We start from the raw sequence: 19,817 nt of genomic DNA on the forward strand, positions 1-19,817 counted from the left end.
CTGTGTCCAATCCACATTTCCCAGCTCCTGCCTAATTTTGATATAATGGACCTTGACCTTGGCCTTGGCCCAGTTTAATACTCTTCCCTTAGGACCACTGTAATCTTTGTCTACGAGTATTCTAAAACTTACAGAATGGTGTTCCATATCTCCATAATGGCTATACAGTCATATCTGTTAATCTCTAATAATGCCATTAACTCATTTATTTTGTTCTGAATATTGTGCACATTTAAGTAAAGATTAAATTATGTAATTTTTTTTCCCGTTTATCATTTTATCTGTTTTTGACTCGAATTGTTGCTGTGCTTTTGTGCTTTCGTACACTACCCCTTTCTATTCCACTCTGGGTGCCATTATCAAAATAGTTACCCTGTAGTGTTGCCATATCCTTTTGGTTTGTAACCCCATGTATTTGCTGTCTAATTGTTTTAAAGTCCTCTCTACAGCCATAGTTATTCGACACCAGTCTCAGTTCAGCTTTCAATTCCTTTTCATTCCTTCCATCTTTTTCACGAGGACATGGAGGCACCAATTCCTGCAGTCTTTATTTCATTTTCGAGGATTCATCCTTTCAGCTGAAAGGTTTTTTTTGCCCTTTTAACAAGGGATTACTTGCAGAGAAAGATGAGGGAGAGTAGCTGACTACTGTGCACTTTCTTTTACAGAGGAGTGGGTTGGGGGGGGAGGAGAAGCAAATACCTTTTCTTCACAGGCTGGTTGTTTCTGCTGAGTTGTCCAGTCATGTGGCTACAGCCATCTGCCCAAGAGTCCATCAAGTTGTTGTTACTGTGCTCAGACCCCAGCTGATGCCGATTTGAAAAGCTAAGCAAAAATCTGTCTTGAGGCAAAATGACCCTGAAAGGCAGCATTGAATGTACAGTTCACATGTACAAATGTGAATGTATAGATGCAAACATGTTTTTACAGTTTGCTTAGTTTCAAGCAATATTTTTTCCTGTCTTTAGTCCAGAGCCCAAAACAAAATGATCTTTTTAATCTGCATTTACCCTTTTGAGCTCTAAGAATTTCATATACTTCCAGGCGGCACAATGCTCGATGGTAAGCACTGCTGCCTCTCAGTACCAGGAACCCGGCTTCAATTCCAGCCTCGGGTAATTGAGTGGGCGTGTGGGATTGGGTCGGATACTCTTTGGAGAGTTGGTGCAGTCCTGATCGGCTGAATGACCTCTTTCCACACTGCAGGGCTTCTGTGATTCAATAGATCATCCTCATTGTTCTAAACACTGAGAATAAAGACTCCGTCTCTTCCATAATCTCTTGTGGGTCAATGTTACCGTCCCAGGATTCAGCCTGGTAGCTACAGGAGGAAGCTATTCAAGTCCCTCCAGTCTGTTCCACCATGCAGTTAGATTGTTTCAGATCTGTATCTCTGCCCTTTTTGCCAACTTTAGCTCTAACTCTGATTGCCGTCTAACAACAAAGCTCTCTCATTCCTAGATCTTGATTGGATTCCAGTTTTTTTAAATGTGGAAGTTGCAGCATTCCAGTATTTTGGTGCAACACCCCAGTACCCCAGCTCTCATTTTAAGGTTTTATCCTTCCATAAAAATAGTTTCTTTCCATCTACCGCATTAAATCTTCCAACCATTTTAAGTAGCTCCAGTAAATCACTCCTTAAATTCCTATATTCAAATGGAACTCATGCCTAAGTTATGCCACATGTCCTCATTGCTTGTAACTTTGGGCTGAAGGGAATGGCGCTGCCTATAACAAGGCGGACAGTAACTTTAACGAAAAAGCATGCCTGTGACGTCCCTCAACAGAAACCAGGCCATGCATTCCTCTGGCACTGGGAGGTCGCGACCAGTTCAGATTTGTTGATCTACACTGAATTTGATCAGCCCCCTTTAGTACATCCTCTCAATGGTATCATGTTGCTTGCAGAATACGTGCTGCAATGCAGTCAGCCTGAACAGAATAACAGGACTCTTGGCCTATTCGTCAAGCTGCTCGATAATAAATTGATTTTACTTGAGAGTTGGTTATGAGTTCAGCTTTGTAATGGTTACAATAATTGGGCATTTCTAACTCTTTAATAAACTTTGTACTCTTCCCTTTTCCCAGTTCCCACCTGCCCCAGCTCATGCAGTCCCCAACCCAATTATTAGTTCATTAGCTTAAACAGACAGGCTGTTCAACTGTGAGGGCATCAAGACCAGGTTATGTGAATGGAATTTTGAGTAGAAGCTATAAGAACTACCAGTGCTTTGAATCTCTTGTTTCTGTGTCATCTTTCTCTCAACCTGACTAATGATTACCTAGGACTGGATTGTTGGGTCAAATTCCTAGAATTGCCTGCATAATGGCACTGTGGGTCAATCTACAGCACGTGAACTGCAGCGGTTCAAGAAGGCAGCTCACCACCACTACCTCAAGGGGCAACTAGGGATAAGCAATAAATGCTGGGCCCAGCCAGCAACGCCCACATCCCACAAATGAATATTGAAAAAACTTGAGAAAACACTGACACTATTCTGGGTCCCTCATTGTCTAAAAGCATTGTTGACACTGGCTGGTTGGGGATAGGACTTTGATACTTTCGTTGATGGGACCAAACCTGGCAATATGAGAAAGGCAGGGGACCAGTGCTGGGTGCTGACTGAGTCATACTGTACCAACAGAATCAAAGATTTGTGAATTTTTGGAGATTGTTGAGCAATGCGGGGATGATATGTTTGTGTTTCAGATGGTAAGATGAATTTCAACGAGGTTGGTATGTTGGTCCAGTCATTTGTTGCTGTTGGGTTGTTCTGTGTCTTTATTTGTGCTGTAACTGCAGTTAGGGAACTGGAGCTGGATGAACTTTGGATCATTCGGGAAACTGAGGGAGTGAAAGAGGGGAATTATAAGGAGGTTGTTACACCTAAGTTACAGAATAAAGGTGGCTGGGTGACTGTCAGGAGAGGGAAAGAGAATAGGCAGTCAGTGCAGTGATCATCTGTGGCCATTCCTTCAATAATAAGTATACCGCTTTGGATACTGTTCGGGTGGACGATCTGCCAGAGGAAAGCCATAACAGCCTGTCTATGGCACTGAGCCTGGCTCAGAAGTGAAGTGAGGAGGATAGGAGAGCGATAGTGTTAGGAGATGGTATGTTGCCTCCCAGTTGCTGGGAATGACTGATCAAATCTACAGGCTTCTTAAAGAGCACCTAGAAGTCGTAGTACACATTGGTACCAATGACATAGGTGAGGAAAGAGATGAGGATTTGAGAAGTGAAAGTAGGGGGTTAGGTTGGAAACTGAAAGGCAGGATGAGCAGAGTAGTAATCTCAGGATTGCTACCGGTGCCACGGCTAGTGAGGCAAGGACCAGAGAACGAGTGCAGCTGATCATGTGGCTGCAGAGCTGCTTTAGGGGAGAGCTTCAGATATGTCGATCATTAGGATAACTCCTGGGGAAGGTGGGACCTGTACAAGAAGGAGAGTTGCACTGGAGGGGTACCATTATCCAGGGTGGAAGGTTTGCTGGAGCTCTTCGGGATGGTTTAAACTAATTTGTCAGGGGGATGGGAACTGGAGCTACGGATCAGAGGCTGTGTAGTCGGTGAACAGACAGCTATAGTGTGCAAAGAGTCTGTGAGGAAGGATAGACTGCTGATAGGGCAAAGTTGCAGTCAGTGTGATGGGATGAAGTATGTTTATTTTAAAACAAGTAATCAGGAATAAGGGTATTAGACTTGGACCATGGATCAGTACATGGAGCTACGATGTTGTGGCCATTACGAAGGCTTGGATATCACTGGGACAGGAATGGTTGTTGGATGTTCTGGGGTTTAGATGTTTCAAAAGGAATGGGAAGGGAGGTAACAGAGGTGGGGGCTGGCATTGTTAATCAAGGATAGTATCATAACTGCAAAAAGAGGTGGTTGAGGAGGGTCTGGCTACAGCGTCAGTATGGGTGGAAATCAGAAACAGGAAAGGAGCAGTCACTTTGGGAGTTATCTATAGACCACCCAATAGCAACAGAGACACTGAGGAGTAGATTGGGAGGCAAGCTTTTGGAAAGGTGCAGAAATAGCCAGGTTGTTGTCCTGGGTGACTTCGACTTCCTTAATATCGATTGGAACCTCCTTAGTGCAAATAGCTTGGATGGAGCAGCTTTTGTCAAGTGCGTCCAGGAACGATTTCTAACTCAATATGTAGATAGGATGACTAGAGTGATGGCTATATTGGATTTGGTGCTTGGCAACAAACCAGATTCAGGTGTCGAATCTCACGGTGGGAGAGCATTTCGATAATAGTGATCACAACTCCATGACCTTTACTCTTGGAGAGTGATAGGAGCAGATGGTATGGGACTGCGGAGCATAAATTGGGAGCTGATTTTCTCCAGGAAAAGAATGACAGAAATGTGGAGGTTTTTTAGGGAGCACTTGCTGCCTAACCTTATTGCTGCAGGTGATGGATGCGTTTGTCCCATTGAGGTAACGAGGGGATGGTAGGGTGAAGGAACATTGGATGACAAGGGATATGGAACATCTACTCAAGAAGAAGTGGGAAGTGGCTGAGGAAACAAGGATCAGGCAGGGCTCCAGAGGAGTACAAGGTACCCAGGAAGGAACTGAAGAATGGACTTAGGAGAGCTAGTAGGGGCATGAAAAAGCTGAAGCTAATTCACTAATGAGAGGGACCTTATCGTTTGTGAGGATAGTGTGGAGCAAGCTGATACACTTGAACAGGTTGATGTTAAGAAGGAGGATTTGTTGGAAATTTTGCAAAAAAAGCATGAGGAGGATAAGTCCCCTGGGCCAGATGGGATATTCCCAAGAATACTACTGGAAACACAGGGAGAGATTGCTGCACCTTTGGCGATGATCTTGGTGTCCTCACTGTCGATTGGAGTAGTCCTAGATGATTTGAGGGGAGCAAATATTATTCCCACCTTCAACAAAGGGAAGAGGGATAATCCTGAGAATTACAAACCAGTCAGTCTTGCATCGGTGAAAGGTACATTATTGGAGAGGATCTGAGAGACACAATTTATGATTATTAGAAAAGCACAGCTTGATAGTCAAATGGCTTTGTGAGGGGCATATCATTACTCCCAAACCTTATTGAATTCTTTGAGGATGTGACAAAATACATTGTAGATGGAAAAATGGATGTGGTGTATATGGCACATTTTAGCAAGGCATTTGATAAGGTTCCCCATGGTAGGCTTATTCAGAAAGTAAGGAGGCATGGGATACAGGGAGTTCTGGTTGTCTGGATACAGAATTGGCCGGCCCATAGAAGACAGAGGGTAGTAGGTGGAAAGTATTCAGCCTGGAGCTTGGTGACCAGTGGTGTTCAGCAGGAATCAGTTCTGGTACCTCTGCGCTTCGTGATTTTTATAAATGACTTGGATGAGGAAGTGGAAGGGTGTGTTAGTAAGTTTGCCGATGACACAAAGATAGGCGGAGTTGTGGATAGTGTGGAGGGCTGTTGGAGGTTGCAATGGAAGATTGACAGGATGTAGAGCTAGACAAGAATTGGCAAATGGAGTTCAACCTGGAAAATGAAGTGATTCATTTTGGTAGGTTGAATTTGAATGCAGATTAAAGGCAAGATTCTTGACAGTGTGGAGGAACAGAGGGATCTTAGGGTTCATGTTGATAGATCCCTTAAAATTGCCACCCAAGTTGATAGGGTTGTTAAGAAGGCTTTCAAGTTGCAGGAGAGGTTGAGTTTAAGACCTGCAAGATTATGCTGTAATTCTACGAAGCTCTCATTAGACCACTCTTGGAATATTTTATGTTCATTTATGGTCACCTCATTATAGCAAGAATGTGGAAACTTTAGTGAGGCTGCAGAGGAGATTTACCAGGATGTTGTCTGGACTGGAGGGCATGTCTTAGGAAGAAAGGTTGAAGGAATTAGGGATTTTCTCATTGGAGCGCAGAAGGATGAGAGATGAGGTGTGCAAGATGATGAGTGTAATAGATAGAGTGGATAGTCAGAGACCTTTTTCTACGGCAAAAATGTCTATCACTAGGGGGCATAATTTTAAGGTGATTGGAGGAAGATTTAGGGGAGACGTCAGAGATTGGCACATTCCAGAGTGGGTGGGTGCTTGGAATGCACAACCAGCAGTGGTAATAGAGTCAGATATATTAAGGACATTTAACTGACTCTTGGATAGGCACATGGATTATAGTAAAATGTCGGTTAGCTTGATTTCAGAGTAGGATAAAAAGCCAGCACAACATCAAGGGCTGAAGGGCCTGTACTGTGCTGTACTGTTCTATTTGTGTGTGTGTCCTTTGATCCCCTGTTCATGTTCTGAGTCCTGTTTAAATTGGAGTTTTCCTTCTCTTTTAGAATTGCACTTATTACTGGGGTTTTGCAGCCTGGCTGGCTTATCACATCAATCACCCGCTGTACACACCACCTGGTAAGTCACAGCCCGTGTTAACATTAGTATGAATCAGGGTGCTGGCTTGAGTACCCAATCTACCCTGCGCTGAGGCCTGGGAAGAATTGCCCACCACACATGACAGTGGTACCCAATTTTGGTACAGCGAGGGTGCATCAGCTCCCCCTTAGACCGAACCCATTAGGAAGGTCCAGCATTTCCCAGTAGCTTGATGTGTATATGCCCTGGAGTAGATGCCCCCATTACTGAGTAGTTTCGATCAGTGGTCACTCCTGTCCTTCCTATCCACTCTCTCCATTCTGACCATAGCTACAGTATAGCAACTAACTAAGTTGCTTTGTCATTCTTGACCAATTCCTCCTTCAAGAATGACGGGGGCAGCAGTACTAGGGATGGAATATTTTAATACTACCACTTACCTCGTGTTCTAACATGGACTTGGATTGGTGTTTTCTCTCTCTTTGTCTCTTGGGCATCCTTCCTTGGTATCACCTTTTACCCATGAGGGCAACAAATTAAGCTGCACCAATGTCGTTGCCCACATCCTTGAGATAGAATGAACTTTTTGGTTGCCATGACATCAGCAACACCTGATTGCATTTGTGTAACACCTTATTTTTTTTCATAGTAGGGAAATATCCTTAGGGGTCTCGCAGGAGCATTGTCAAATAATATTTGACATTGGGTCCATATCTTAGAGGAGGTGATTTGTGAAATTGATTTCTAAGGTGCAAGGACTGCAGCACCCCACCCTTATCATGGGATTTCATAGTAGGTGTAGCCTTGCCAGATTTGGCTGTATCTTGAGAACAAAATAAACCAGATCTAATTTATTTTTTGGGGCTGGGGTGGGGGCATGGCAGTGGGTAGCGCCACTGTGGAAGTCTGTGGTTTCACTTCCCTTGTTTCCTTTCCCAACTTGCTGTACCCCTCACTGTGCATGTGGGTCACAGGATCAGGCTGATTGCGATGCCTTCTGTGGCCAGCACACTCTGGGCTCAAGTGAAGAATAACTGCCTGTGAGACAGAGGGGTTGGGCAACTTCACCTGTACAACCCTGGAGGCCTCTTGTGAGTCCCCTATTCCGTTCACTCACTTTAACCTACTTAACTGTCTGGAATTCCATCCATAAACACGTGCACACTCACATACCATTAAAATTGATCAGGCTTTTAGTTCACCCTCATCTAGTGCATCCTCCTTCAATTCATAGTCAGGTTCTATCTGATTCTGTTACTGTAAAGCCACATGTCTTGGCATGCAAAAAGCAAGTTAGATTTGCAGTTAACTTCAGGTTAGTTTGCTGTGTGTTGCAAGAGTGCAGACTTCAAGATGTGATGCATTGTATTTGATTAGGTACTCTTAGAAAAACCACAAAGGTTTCGAAGCCTTCGAGTCTCTTGCCAAGTAGTCACTTCACTGCTGTGGTTTGTAATGGCGATTTATATCCCATTACAGAAAAAGAATTGCAAACATCAATATTATCATGAGAGCTCCATCATCTTTTGCAGTTGACATATACAACATCTGTCAGCTGAATGCTTGGGAGTCCAGTTTTTTTGAACAACAATTGATAGTTTCATAACCACTGGACTAGCTAGCATTATTATGTGAATTATGAATGAGGATTGGATTATATTGTGAGGGTTTGAGCTGGTGTCCAGTCTGATGATAAAAAAAAATGTGCTGGGGGAACTCAGCAGGTCTGGCAGCATCTGTGGCAAGAGAGGCAGAGTTAACATTTTGAGTCTGGTATAACTCTCCGGAACTCGTTATTTTGGGCCTCTGAATTGCCACATAACCAACCAACCAACCCATAACCTTTTTTGGATAAGGATGCTAGAGACTAGGTTCCGTTTAGACATCTTTCTGGTTTCCTGGATAATTGACTGATTTTTCTATTTCAGCTTATGGGGACAAACAAGTGAAAATTGCTCTTGCTATATTCCTGGTAAGTTTCCCTTTCTCTAATATCTACAAACTTTTAATTTAAATATCTGAGTAATACTGCTCTTTTTCTTTGCTCTGGAGTTTATCAGCTACAAAACCATGAGAATTTTGCTCGAATGAATTTTGTTTTCCATTTTAATTAATGTTCTTGAGAATAAAGTTGTCAGTATATGTAGCTACTGATCATTATTATTCATATTCTCTGTCTTGGAATTGATGGTAATGTTAATCTGCACTGACTCCTCCCTCAAATAGCTCGGGAGGGACAATTTGAAGTGAATTTCCTCAGGCCACTCTTCCAAGCCTCCACGTGACTGGTTTTGAATTGAATTGAATTAACTTTGTCACATACACAAATGAGTACAGTGAAAAGTTTACAAGTTGTCACTTAGAGCACCATCTTAGCTACAAGATACCTATGTTCAGATTTTTCAGTACAAGTTCTCAGGGGTAAAACAAATTATAAAGAAATAAAAAGCCCAGCATAGCAGATCGTAGGAATGAATTCTGAATGTGGACCTTCCAGCTCAGTCCACGCTGGCACCTACCCTCCAGTCTGCACTGAGCCTTGACTCCAGACTGTGCCAGGAATCGTTTCAGGGGCAGGAGACTGCTCTAGAATCACCTTGAGGCCAGAAGTCCACACTGAGGCCATGCCAAGCTGGGAGGACGCCTCGCTGAATCCATGCTGAGGCCAAGAGTTCAGGTGTTCAAGGAGTAAACAGTTTATCCTGCATGACAAAAGAGTGCTGATTGACCCTGATTGGTTGAAGTGTTGCTGAAGTACGCACCAGAGAACAATTCTTACCCCTTCCTTTTGTTTAATTTTTTAAAAAAGTGCCTGGATATTCTAGGTGCAAAGGACAAGGCCCTGCATTTGAAAATATGTAGTTTTTAGCAAATGTAAGTGAGCCGTGTTGTAATCCTAACTAATGATCCTAAATTGGTTACTAGTGTGGTTCTTACTTTATTTGGGATTGTTCTGCAAATGCTAACATTCGGGGAAATCAATCTGACATCAGATGTTGTGGTTTAACTTTGGCAAGTATGGGCTTTCATCTGGATCGCAGGGAAATTAAAGCACTGCAGCAGGCCATTCGCTCGTCTGGGTATCAGTCGTACTTATGCCCCATACATGCATTCTCCTACCCCGTTACATCAAACTCTATCTACACATTCTCCGAGGGCATCCTGATTGTGCTGTGGCTAAAGCACCTTGTTTATAACGTGATGCTTATCTGGGAAATATTGCTAGAATTAGTGACTCTCAGCTGCCTCTGCTTGGTGAGTTTTTTGGAAGTCATTTGCTTTCTTGTTTTCTCTCTCTCTCCTGCAGTTCTGCCAGCTGGGAAACTTTTCAATTCACGTGGCACTGAGGAATCTTCGGCCACCAGGTGAGGCTGTGTAGCATAGCCTGATGGCAGTAATGTGGGTTTGGTGGTCTCATTGGGTTCAAAACACAGAAAACAACTCTTTACATATTTACGTCTTTACGCTGGCAGTTTGTGAGTTGACTTCAATTTAAAGAAATTAAAGGTGTGTGACCATTGAACCTTGTTTTCCAATGTAGCTGAGGAAACAAATCTGCCAGTCCGTCCTGTCCACCATCTAAAAGGTACAAGTCAGCAGGGTGATGGAATACTGCTGAAAATCTGTTGCTGGTTAAAGCACAGCAGGTTAGGCAGCATCCAAGGAACAGGAAATTCGACGTTTCGGGCCAGAGCCCTTCATCAGGAATGAGGAGAGGGTGCCAGGCAGGCTAAGATAAAAGGTAGGGAGGAGGGACTTGGGGGAGGGGCGATGGAGATGTGATAGGTGGAAGGAGGTCAAGGTGAGGGTGATAGGCCGGAGTGGGGTGGGGGCAGAGAGGTCAGGCAGAGGATTGCAGGTTAGGAAGGCGGTGCTGAGACAAGGTGGGGGGAGGGGAAATGAGGAAACTAGAGAAATCTGAGTTCATCCCTTGTGGTTGGAGGGTTCCCAGGCGGAAGATGAGGCGCTCTTCCTCCAACACGTTGTGTTATGTTCTGGCGATGGAGGAATCCAAGGACCTGCATGTCTTCGGTGGAGTGGGAGGGAGAGTTAAAGTTTTTACTCGGTGATGGAATACTCCCCACTTGCCTGGATGAGTGTAACTCCAGCAGTGTTCAAAACTTCGACTCCACCCAGGACAAACTTATTGGCGCCACATCCACAAAAATTCACTCACTCCATCACTGGTGCACAACGATAGAACTACCCAGCCGTAAGATCACTGCCAAAACTCAGTGAGGCTCCTTCATCAACACCATCCAAACCTGCGACCTCTAGCATCCACACAATCAAGGGAAGCGGATATATTGGAACAGCCCCTCCAAGTCACTCAACATCCTGACTTGGAATTATATTGACATACCTTCAGAGTCACTGGGTCAGACTCATGAACACATTTAACAGCATTGTGGGTCCGCACATGGGACAAAGACTACAATGGTATAGTCATACAGCATGGAAATAGACTCTTTGGTCCCACCAGTCCACACTGACCATGTTCCCATATTAAACTATTCCCACCCTGCCTGCGCTTGGCCCTTGCCTCATATCCCTCCAAACATTTCTTACTCTTTTTTTTTAAATGCATCTATATCCACATCCATCACATCCTCGGGAAGTTCATTCAACACACTTGGTTTTTAAAAATAAATGCCCCTCATGCCTTTTTAAAATATTTCTCCCCTCACCTTAAAATTATACCCCTGTCTGGAAATCCCCAACCCTAGGGACAAGACATCTGCTATTCACTTTATCTATACCCCTCACTTCTCAACCTCCTATGCTCCAATGAAAAACATTCCAGCCTATCCAGCCTCACATTATAACCAGAAATCCTCCATTCCTGGTTCAAGAAAGCAGCTCAGTATCACATTCTCAAGGACAGGTAGGGATGGTCAATACCACATGCTATGAATGAATAAATAAAACGGCTGTCTCAGCTTATTTGTTCATGTGCCTCATACACCTATTTCCTGCTTCTACACCTGATTCTTCCAATGCTCTCCTGCCTGACCTATTGTGTGCCTCCTTCCTTAAGATAAAGGTCATCCAAAATGTCTTGTCAGTATCCTGTTTCCCCCAGTTGCTCCAATGGGTATTTTCAGTTTTTGTTTTCAAATCTCTGGTGACCTTTCCTCTAAATTCTGTAACCTCCTCCAGCCCTAGAACAATACCTTCCTCCAATTTGAGCCTCTTGAGTAGCTTCGATTATAACAGCTCTACCATTGCCAGTCGCTGCCCAGACTCTTGCTTCTGGAGTTCCCTCTTCAACCTTTTTGCAATGCTCCTTTTTAAAAAGTATTTCTGTGACCAAGTCTTTGGTCATCAAAGATCTCCAAGGTGCCCTAGTATTTTTCTCTAGCACTGTTGTAAAGTACCTTGGTATAACTTGCTGCACTAAAGGTGCTTTACAAATGTACATTCTTGTTGATCTTCTCCATGATTGATTCCTCACTGCACTCTACAATGAACCTACCTACCCACTGAATTGTATTACACTGCCACCATCATCTCAGGTAACTAAGGAGTGAGAACCCACACATGAGTGAAGTAATTTCTTGCAAATACAATTTGTGACCTAGCTCTGAAATGATCCATATACGCTAAGAGGTTTTGGAGTCAGTCAGCACCAATTTACCATGTGCACTAAGACTACAATGTTTCCTCTCCTGTCTACACTGTCCTGTTGCTGCATCTTGTGTGGATTATTCTGTGATATCTGTAACAATTTACTCTCTGAATGGAATGCAGGAACATGAGATTAGAAGTAGGCAGAGACCATTCAGTCATTCAAAATTGCTCTGTTGTTCAATAAAATTGTGGCTGACATAATAGTGGCCCCAATTCTCATTTTCCCTTACATCCGTGGCCTTGAGTAGTACTCTTGAGCTGCCTTCTTGAACCACTGCAGTCCATTTGACATTGGGCAAACTTTGGTGGTGTTAGGGAGAGGTTTAGGATTTTAACCTAGCAACAATCATCATTTACAAATCAGGATGAAGTTTAGCTTAGTGACAAACCTATTTGGTGAGTTATTGCAATTCATTTTGTAGACCATATGCAATGCTTCTAATCTGAAATGACTTGAGATTTTAATGCTGTAAAACATCACAAAATGTTTAACAGATTAATTATATTGAGAGATTTTTTGATGTCACGTACACAAAGAGAAATGGATTGGTTAGGGAAAGACCGTTTTAAGAAGGACAGAGACTAACCGAGGGGTGTATGGACACATTTCCAGAGCTTGGAGCCTAGCAGCTAAACCTGTGGACTCCTCTGATGGGTGAAGATGGCTGGAGATATGCAAGAGCTTGTAGGGAAGGGGTAGTCTGTGGAAGGGCTTTAAACACAGGCATACCAATCAAATAACTTGCACTGATTGAAATCACTATTTGTCTGGTGTTGCCTCCCAGGTGCTTGGGTTAGTGATGTCTGTGACCTTGTTTTCAGGATCCTTGAGGAGGAGGGGGACCAGCCCCAAATCGTGGTCCACATTGGCACCAATGACATAGGTAGGAAAAGGAATGCAGATTTAAGGCAGAAATTCCAGGAGCTAGGGTGGAAGCTTGGAGCAAGAGCACATGGAGTTGTTATCTCTGGTTTGTTGCCCGTGCCTTGTGGTAGTGAGGTGAGGAATAGGGAGAGAGAGGTGTTGAACAAGTGGCTACAGGAATGGTGCAGGAGGGAGGGTTTTGGATGCCTGGATGATAAGGACTCTTTCTGAGGTAGGTGGGAGTTCTACAAACAGGATGATCTACACCTGAACCAGAGGGATACCAATGTCCTGGGGATATGTTTGTTAATGCTCTCCGGGAGGGTTTAAACTAATTCAGCAGGGGGATAGAAACCTAAATTGTAGTTCCAGTGTCTAGGAGGTTGAGAGCAGTGAGGTCAGAATTATGCTTTCAAGGTCGCACCGGCAAGCAGGAAGGTGGTTTGAAGTATGTCTACTTCAACGCCAGGAGCATCTGGAATAAGATGGGTGAACTTGCAGCATAGGTTGGTACCTGGGATTTCGATGTGGCCATTTCGGAGACATGGATAGAGCAGGGACAGGAATGTTGTTGTGGGTTCCGAGATTTAAATGATTCAGTAAGAACAGAGGATAAAGTAAAAGGTGTGGGCATTGTTAGTCAAGGACAGTATTATGGTGGCAGAAAGGACTTTTGAGGACTCGTCTACTGAGGTAGTATGGGCTGAGGTCAGAAACACAAAAGGATATGTCATCCTGTTGGGTGTTTTCTATAGGCCTCCAAATAGTTCCAGAGATGCAGAGGAAAGGATTACAAAGGTGATTCTGGATAGGAGCGAGGGTAACAGGGTAGTTGTTATGCAGGACTTCAACTCTCCAAATATTGACTAGAAATACTGTACTTTGAGTACTTTAGATGAGTCAGTTTTTGTCCAATGTGTGTTGGAGGGTTTCCTGACACAGTATGTTGACAAGCCAACAAGGGGAGAGGCCACATTGGATGTGGTACTGTGTAATGAACCTGTCCAAGTGTTAGATTTGGAGGGAGGTGGACACTTTGATCGTGACCACAATTCGGTTATGCTTACTTTAGTGATGGAAGGGTATAGGTATATACCGCAGGGCAAGAGTTATAGCTGGAGGGGAAGGCAATTATGAAGCAATTAGGCAAGATTTAGAATGCATAGGATGGGGAAGGAAAATGCAGGTGATGGGCAAGGAAAATGCAGATGATGGGCACAATTGAAATGTAGAGCTTATTCAAGGAACAGCTGCATGTCCTTGATAAATATGTACCAGTCAGGCAGGGAGGAAGTGTTCAAGTGATGGAGCTATGGTTTACTAAGGGAATTTGAATCTCTTCTCAAGATGTTAGGATGAGATGTGAAGGCTCAGTTAGGATGCTTGGGAGTTACAAGCTAACCAGGAAAGACCTACAAGAAGAGCCAGGAGAGGGCATGAGAAGCCATAGGTAGATAGGATCAAGAAAAACTATAAAACTTTCTATAGGTATATCAGGAATAAAAGAATGACTGACTGACTGACTGACTGACTGACTGGATTAGGGCCAATCAAGGATAATAGTGGGAAGTTGTACGTGGAGTCAGAGGAGATGGAGGAAGTGCTAAATGAATATTTATCATCAGTATTCACACTGGGAAAAGACAATGTTGTCGAGGAGAATACAGAGATACAGGGTACTAGACTAGACTGGATTGAGGTTCACAAAGGAGGAGGTGTTAGCAATTCTGGAAAGTGTGAAAATAGATACGCCCCCTGGGCCAGATGGGATTTATCCTAGGATTCTCCGAGAAGCCAGGGAGGAGATTGCAGAGCCTTTGGCTTTGATCTTTGTCTTTATTGTCAACAGGAATAGTGCCAGAAGACTGGAGAATAGCAAATATTGTTCCTTTGTTCAAGAAGGGTAAGAGGGACAACCCTGGTAATTATAGACCAGTGAGCCTTACTTCGGTTGTGGGAAAGGTATTGGCAAGGTTATAAGAGATAGGATTTATAATCCTACAGAGAGGAATAAGTTAGTGGTAATTAGGCACAGTCAACATTGTTTTGTGAAGGGTAGGTTGTGCCTCACAAACCTTATTGAGTTCTTTGAGAACAGGACCAAACAGGTGGATGAAGGTAAAACGGTTGATGTAATGTTGATAGATTTTAGTAAGGTGTTTGATAAGGTTCCCCATGGTAGGCTATTGCACAAAATATGGAGGCATAGGATTAAGGGTGATTTAGCGGTTTGGATCAGAAATTGGCTAGCTGTAAGAAGACAGAGGGTGGTGGTTGATGGGAAATGTGCACCCTGGAGTTCAGTTACTAGTCGTGTACTGCAAGGATCTCTTTTGGGTCCACTACTATTTGTCGTTTTATAAATGACCTGGATGAGGGCGTAGAAGGAAGGGTTAGTAAATTTGCGAATGTCACTAAGATCGGTGGAGTTGTAGACTATTCCGAAGGATGTTGCAAGTTACAGAGGGACATGGGTAAGCTGGAGAGGTGGCAGATTAGAGTGGTGTTGGAAAAGCACAGCAGGTCAGGTAGCATCTGAGGAGCAGGAAAATCGATGTTTCGGGCAAAAGCCCTCATTCATGTGTCCATGTGCATAGATACCTGAAAGTTGCCACCCAGGTTAATAGGGTTGTTAAGAAGGCATATGGTGTGATAGCTTTTATTGGTAGAGGGATTGCGTTTCAGAGCCATGAGGTCACGCTGCAGCTGCATTTGGAATATTGCATACAGTTCTGGTCACTGTATTAGAGGAAGGATGTGGAAACTTTGGAAAGGGTTCTGAGGCAATTTGCTAGGATGTTGCCTGGTATGGAGGAAAGGCTGAAGGACTTGAGGCTGTTTTCATTATAGAGAAGGCTTTTAAGAGTTGACATAATTGAGACATATAAAACAATCAGAGGGTTAGATAGGGTGGACAGTGAGAGCCTTTTTCCTTGGATGGTGATGGCTAGCACAAAGGGACATTGCTTTAAATTGAGGGGTGATAGATATAGGACACATGTCAGGGGTAAGTTCTTTACTCAGCGAATAGTAGGGGCGCTTAATGCGTTGCGCTGCCTGTAACAGTAGTAGACTCACCAACTTTAAGGCATTTACATATTTGTTGGGTAGACATATGAATGAAAATGGAATATTGTAGGTTAGATGGGCTTCAGATTAGTTTCACAGGTCGGTGCAGCATCGAGGGCCCAAAGGTCTGTACTGCACTAAAGTTGACCACAGCTTTGGGTGAGTTTTCAAAGACCTGAGAGATGAGGCAGGTTCTCCTGGTTTCTGTCGAGGAATAAATAGAGGCGTCATTGGCAAGGTCAGGCCCAACACAAACATGGTTAAGAATAGTGGGTAAGCTTAGAAAAAGAGGGGCAGTGTCTCCTTTTGGGACCACTTTGCCATCTTTAAGCATGTGATTCTGAGAGGACTCAAGGCAGACAGGAAAAGCACAGAGTCTGCTGTCTCACCCAGAAGGATCCCGTATGCAGAATTTAGTGTCAACTTTAACCTCTGACAGCTTGGTAACTCTACCTCCTGCTCTAACTAAAGATAATTTGTTTATAATTAATCCCTAGTCCGATTGAGTGTCACGGACTCTAATGCCAGAGAATTCTGGAGTATTTAGCTTATCCAAACGGGTGTGTTATATGGATGGAACAGGTGGCTTGTTGACAACCCATTAACAGCAGGCAGTACACAAGGCTGGAAGAATAACTCTTTAGCTGCCGACAACTCTCTTCACAGTGCCAGGCGGATATTGCCAGAATTCCCTCCCTACCGGCATTGTGGGCCAACCCACAGCAAGTGGACTGCAGCGATTCAAGAAGGCAGCTCACCACCACCTTCTCAAGGGCAAATAGGGATGGGCTATCAATGCTGGCCAGCCTGTGATGCCCAAGTCTCTCAAATGAATATTTAAAAAAAAGACAGCAAATGTTTCACAAATTGTCCGCAGCTGTCATTTCGCAGCAAGCTAAGAGTTTACAAAAGTTAACCTTTTCTTGTCAAATAGTGAACAGTTTCTTTCTGACACGTTTTGTCTTTCATCTGATTGTATCAATTGGGCTAATTCCCTCCCTCCATCCCTCCCCACAGTACCTCACTGATTCCCCAAACACCATGAGGGAAGAAATGGAAACTGTAGGCCATTCAACCCAACAAGTCTGCTATACTGATCTGATAATCCTCAACTCCACCTTCCTGCCTTTTCCCCATAACCCTGTATCGCCTTACTGTTTAAAAATCTGTCTGTCTTGGCCATTGACTAGACTTAACAATCTTGCCCAAACAGCCCTCTGTGGTAGAGAATGCCATAGATTCACTCCCCACTGAGAGAAGAAATTCCTCTGTATCTCTTAAATAAGGAAATCTGTTGTTCTTCTGAGATGATGCCTTCTGATCCTAGACTCTCCCATGAAGGATACTGGACCAGTCATCGCAAGACCCCAGGCTGCTTGGCCAAATGTTGGCAGACCATTGTCTTGTGGGAACCACAGATTTTCCCAGTCTCAGTCAGTGCTGTAGTGCAAATGATCCTCCGTTAATGAAAGCCAAAACACCATATGCTTTCTTAACAACCCTAGCCACTTGGATGGCAACTTTGAGGGATCTGTGTACTCTGTTCCTCCGTACTGTCAAGAATCCTGTCTTTAATCTTATATTCAGTATTCGAGTTTGACCTTCCAAAATGCATCACAGGTTGAACTCCATCTGCCATTTCTCAGCCCAGCTCTGCATCCTGTCTGTCACGCTGCAGCCTGCAATAGCCCTCGATACTATTGACGGCACCTCCAACCTTTGTGTCATCTGCAAATTTACTAACCCACCCCTCAGCTTCCTCATCCAAATCATTTATAAAAACTACCAAGAGCAGAGCCCTGCGGGACCCCACTGAACACTGTCCTCCAGGCAGAATACTTTCCATGTACAACCGCTCTCGGCCTTCTGTCAGCCAACTAATTCTGAATTCAGATAGCCAGATCACCCTGTATCCCATACTTCCTAACTTTATGAATGAGCCTACCATGGGGAACCTTATCAAATGCCTTGCTGAAGTCCAGATACACCACATCCACTGCTCGACCTTCGTCGACCTGTCTTGACACCTCCTCAAAGAACTCAATAAGATTTGTGAGGCATGACCTTCCTCTCTCAAAGCCATGCCTTTAATCGCACTATGCTTTGCCAACTAGTCATAAATCCTATCCCTCAGAGTTCTTTCCAAAACTTTGCCGACCACAGACGTAAGACTGACTGGTCTGTAATTGCCAGGGATTTCCCTATGACCTTTCTTGATAAGAGGAACAACATTCGCCTCCTTCCAATCCTCCTGTACGACTCCCATGACGGGTGAGGAGGCAAAGATCCTCGCCAGCAGCTTAGCAACTTCCTTTCTCACTTCCTGGAGCAGCCTTGGATAAATCTGGGCTGGCCCTGGGAACTTATCAATCTTATTACTTTCCAAGATTTCCAGCAAATCAACTTCTTCAATCTTGATCTAGTCGAGACTATATCCCAGCTCCTCAAAGTTTTCATTTACAAGAAGTTCCTGTTCCTTGGTGAAAACAGAAGCAAAAAAACTCATTTAGGGCTTCCCCTATCTGCTCAGACTCCACGCACAAGTTGTCTTCGCTATCTCTAATCGGCCCTACGTTCTCCCTGATCATTCTCTTATTCCTCACTTATGAGTAAAATGCCTTTGGGTTCTCCCTAATCCTTCTTGCCAAGCCATTTTCATGCTCCCTCCTGGCTCTCCTCAGTCCATTTCTGAGCTCCTTTCTAGTAAGCTGTGCTAGGTCCTTGCTTCTTCCACCTTACGTAAGCTGCCTTCTTCCTTTTGACGAGAAGCTCCTCTGTTCTCGTCATCCAAAGTTCTTTAATCTTACCCCTTCTTGTATTGGAGAGGAGATGGAGACCAATTTCAGCTTTCCTGTTAATCTCCCATTTTGGATTGCTTGAATTTAGTTATTTTAAAAGCTAATTTGTAATTTTAAAGTAATTTACTCAGTATTTTTGAAGTACACAAACAGGCCATTCAGCCCAATTGGTCTGATAGTGTTCATGCCCCACACAAGCCACCCTTCCACTCCTCTTTATCTCTCCTTACCCGCAACCCTTCCATCTTCCTCACATTCACATCTGACTTCTCCTTAAATGTATCTGTATTGCTTCTTTTTGTGTCCTCCCTTTGGCCATGAATCCCACCTTCTAATCACTGAATTTCTTCCTGGGTTTGTTTGAGACTATCTTGTATTTTTGGAAAAAGCTTTTCCATATCTAGCCCGTGGAACTCTTTCATAATTTTAAAGATCTCTATTAGAGATCTTTTCGTAATTTTAAAGATCATTGACAACCTTTTGCTTTTCAAGAGGAAGGAATGTAAACCATTCCTGATGGTTATAACAGCTCTGTTTCCGTATAATTTTTGCACTTCCCTGTGTGTCTCTACATCCGTTTGTTTAATATGTAAGGAAACTGCGAACATGTTGTGATTAAACAAATATTGATGGCTTGCTTTTTGACTGTGGCACAAAGTATTGTGCCAAAGCAATGTAATTGTTGTTATTGAATGTTGTCTTGGAATCTCAAGGCTGTGGCCTGTTGCCTAGGCCTGTTGCTTTATTCAAAGTAGAACTTGCCACTTTTCCTGTAAACCTCCAGCCAGATCAGTCTCTGTCCCAGTTTTGAGCCCACTGACAGCTCAGTGTTGTGAAACAGGTCAACTAAATGCTTCTGTCAGTCAACAAATCTTCCTGTTCCTCATTGATGACCTAAACCTCTGAAATGCCAAGAGTTTTGCTGTCACCATTTATTGACTTCCTCAGTCAGAGGCAGTTGAAAACCCTGCTGGAGGAGTCAAGTAGCCGTCTATTTCCCTGTGACACTCTCTGTGAGCTTTTAAACACTTTCCTTTCAATCCTCCCACAACCAAGTGAGAAAGAGAAGATTCAGAAGAGATTTACCAGGATGTT

General features: G+C 43.7%; 1 protein-coding gene across 2 annotated transcripts in view; it reads left to right on the forward strand.

Moving 5' to 3' along the window:
• Window positions 1-19,817, forward strand: part of tecrb (trans-2,3-enoyl-CoA reductase b) — a 105,604-nt gene that overhangs the window by 75,292 nt on the left and 10,495 nt on the right. For both annotated transcript variants that reach the window (XM_060855000.1, XM_060854999.1), the window contains 3 exons: window positions 6,326-6,398; window positions 8,288-8,331; window positions 9,667-9,724. In XM_060855000.1, coding sequence (XP_060710983.1) covers window positions 6,326-6,398; window positions 8,288-8,331; window positions 9,667-9,724 — 175 coding nt within the window. The remainder of the gene's footprint in view (window positions 1-6,325; window positions 6,399-8,287; window positions 8,332-9,666; window positions 9,725-19,817) is intronic.

Source organism: Hemiscyllium ocellatum, chromosome 45, assembly GCF_020745735.1.
Source record: "Hemiscyllium ocellatum isolate sHemOce1 chromosome 45, sHemOce1.pat.X.cur, whole genome shotgun sequence".
Taxonomy (NCBI): Eukaryota; Metazoa; Chordata; class Chondrichthyes; order Orectolobiformes; family Hemiscylliidae; genus Hemiscyllium; species Hemiscyllium ocellatum.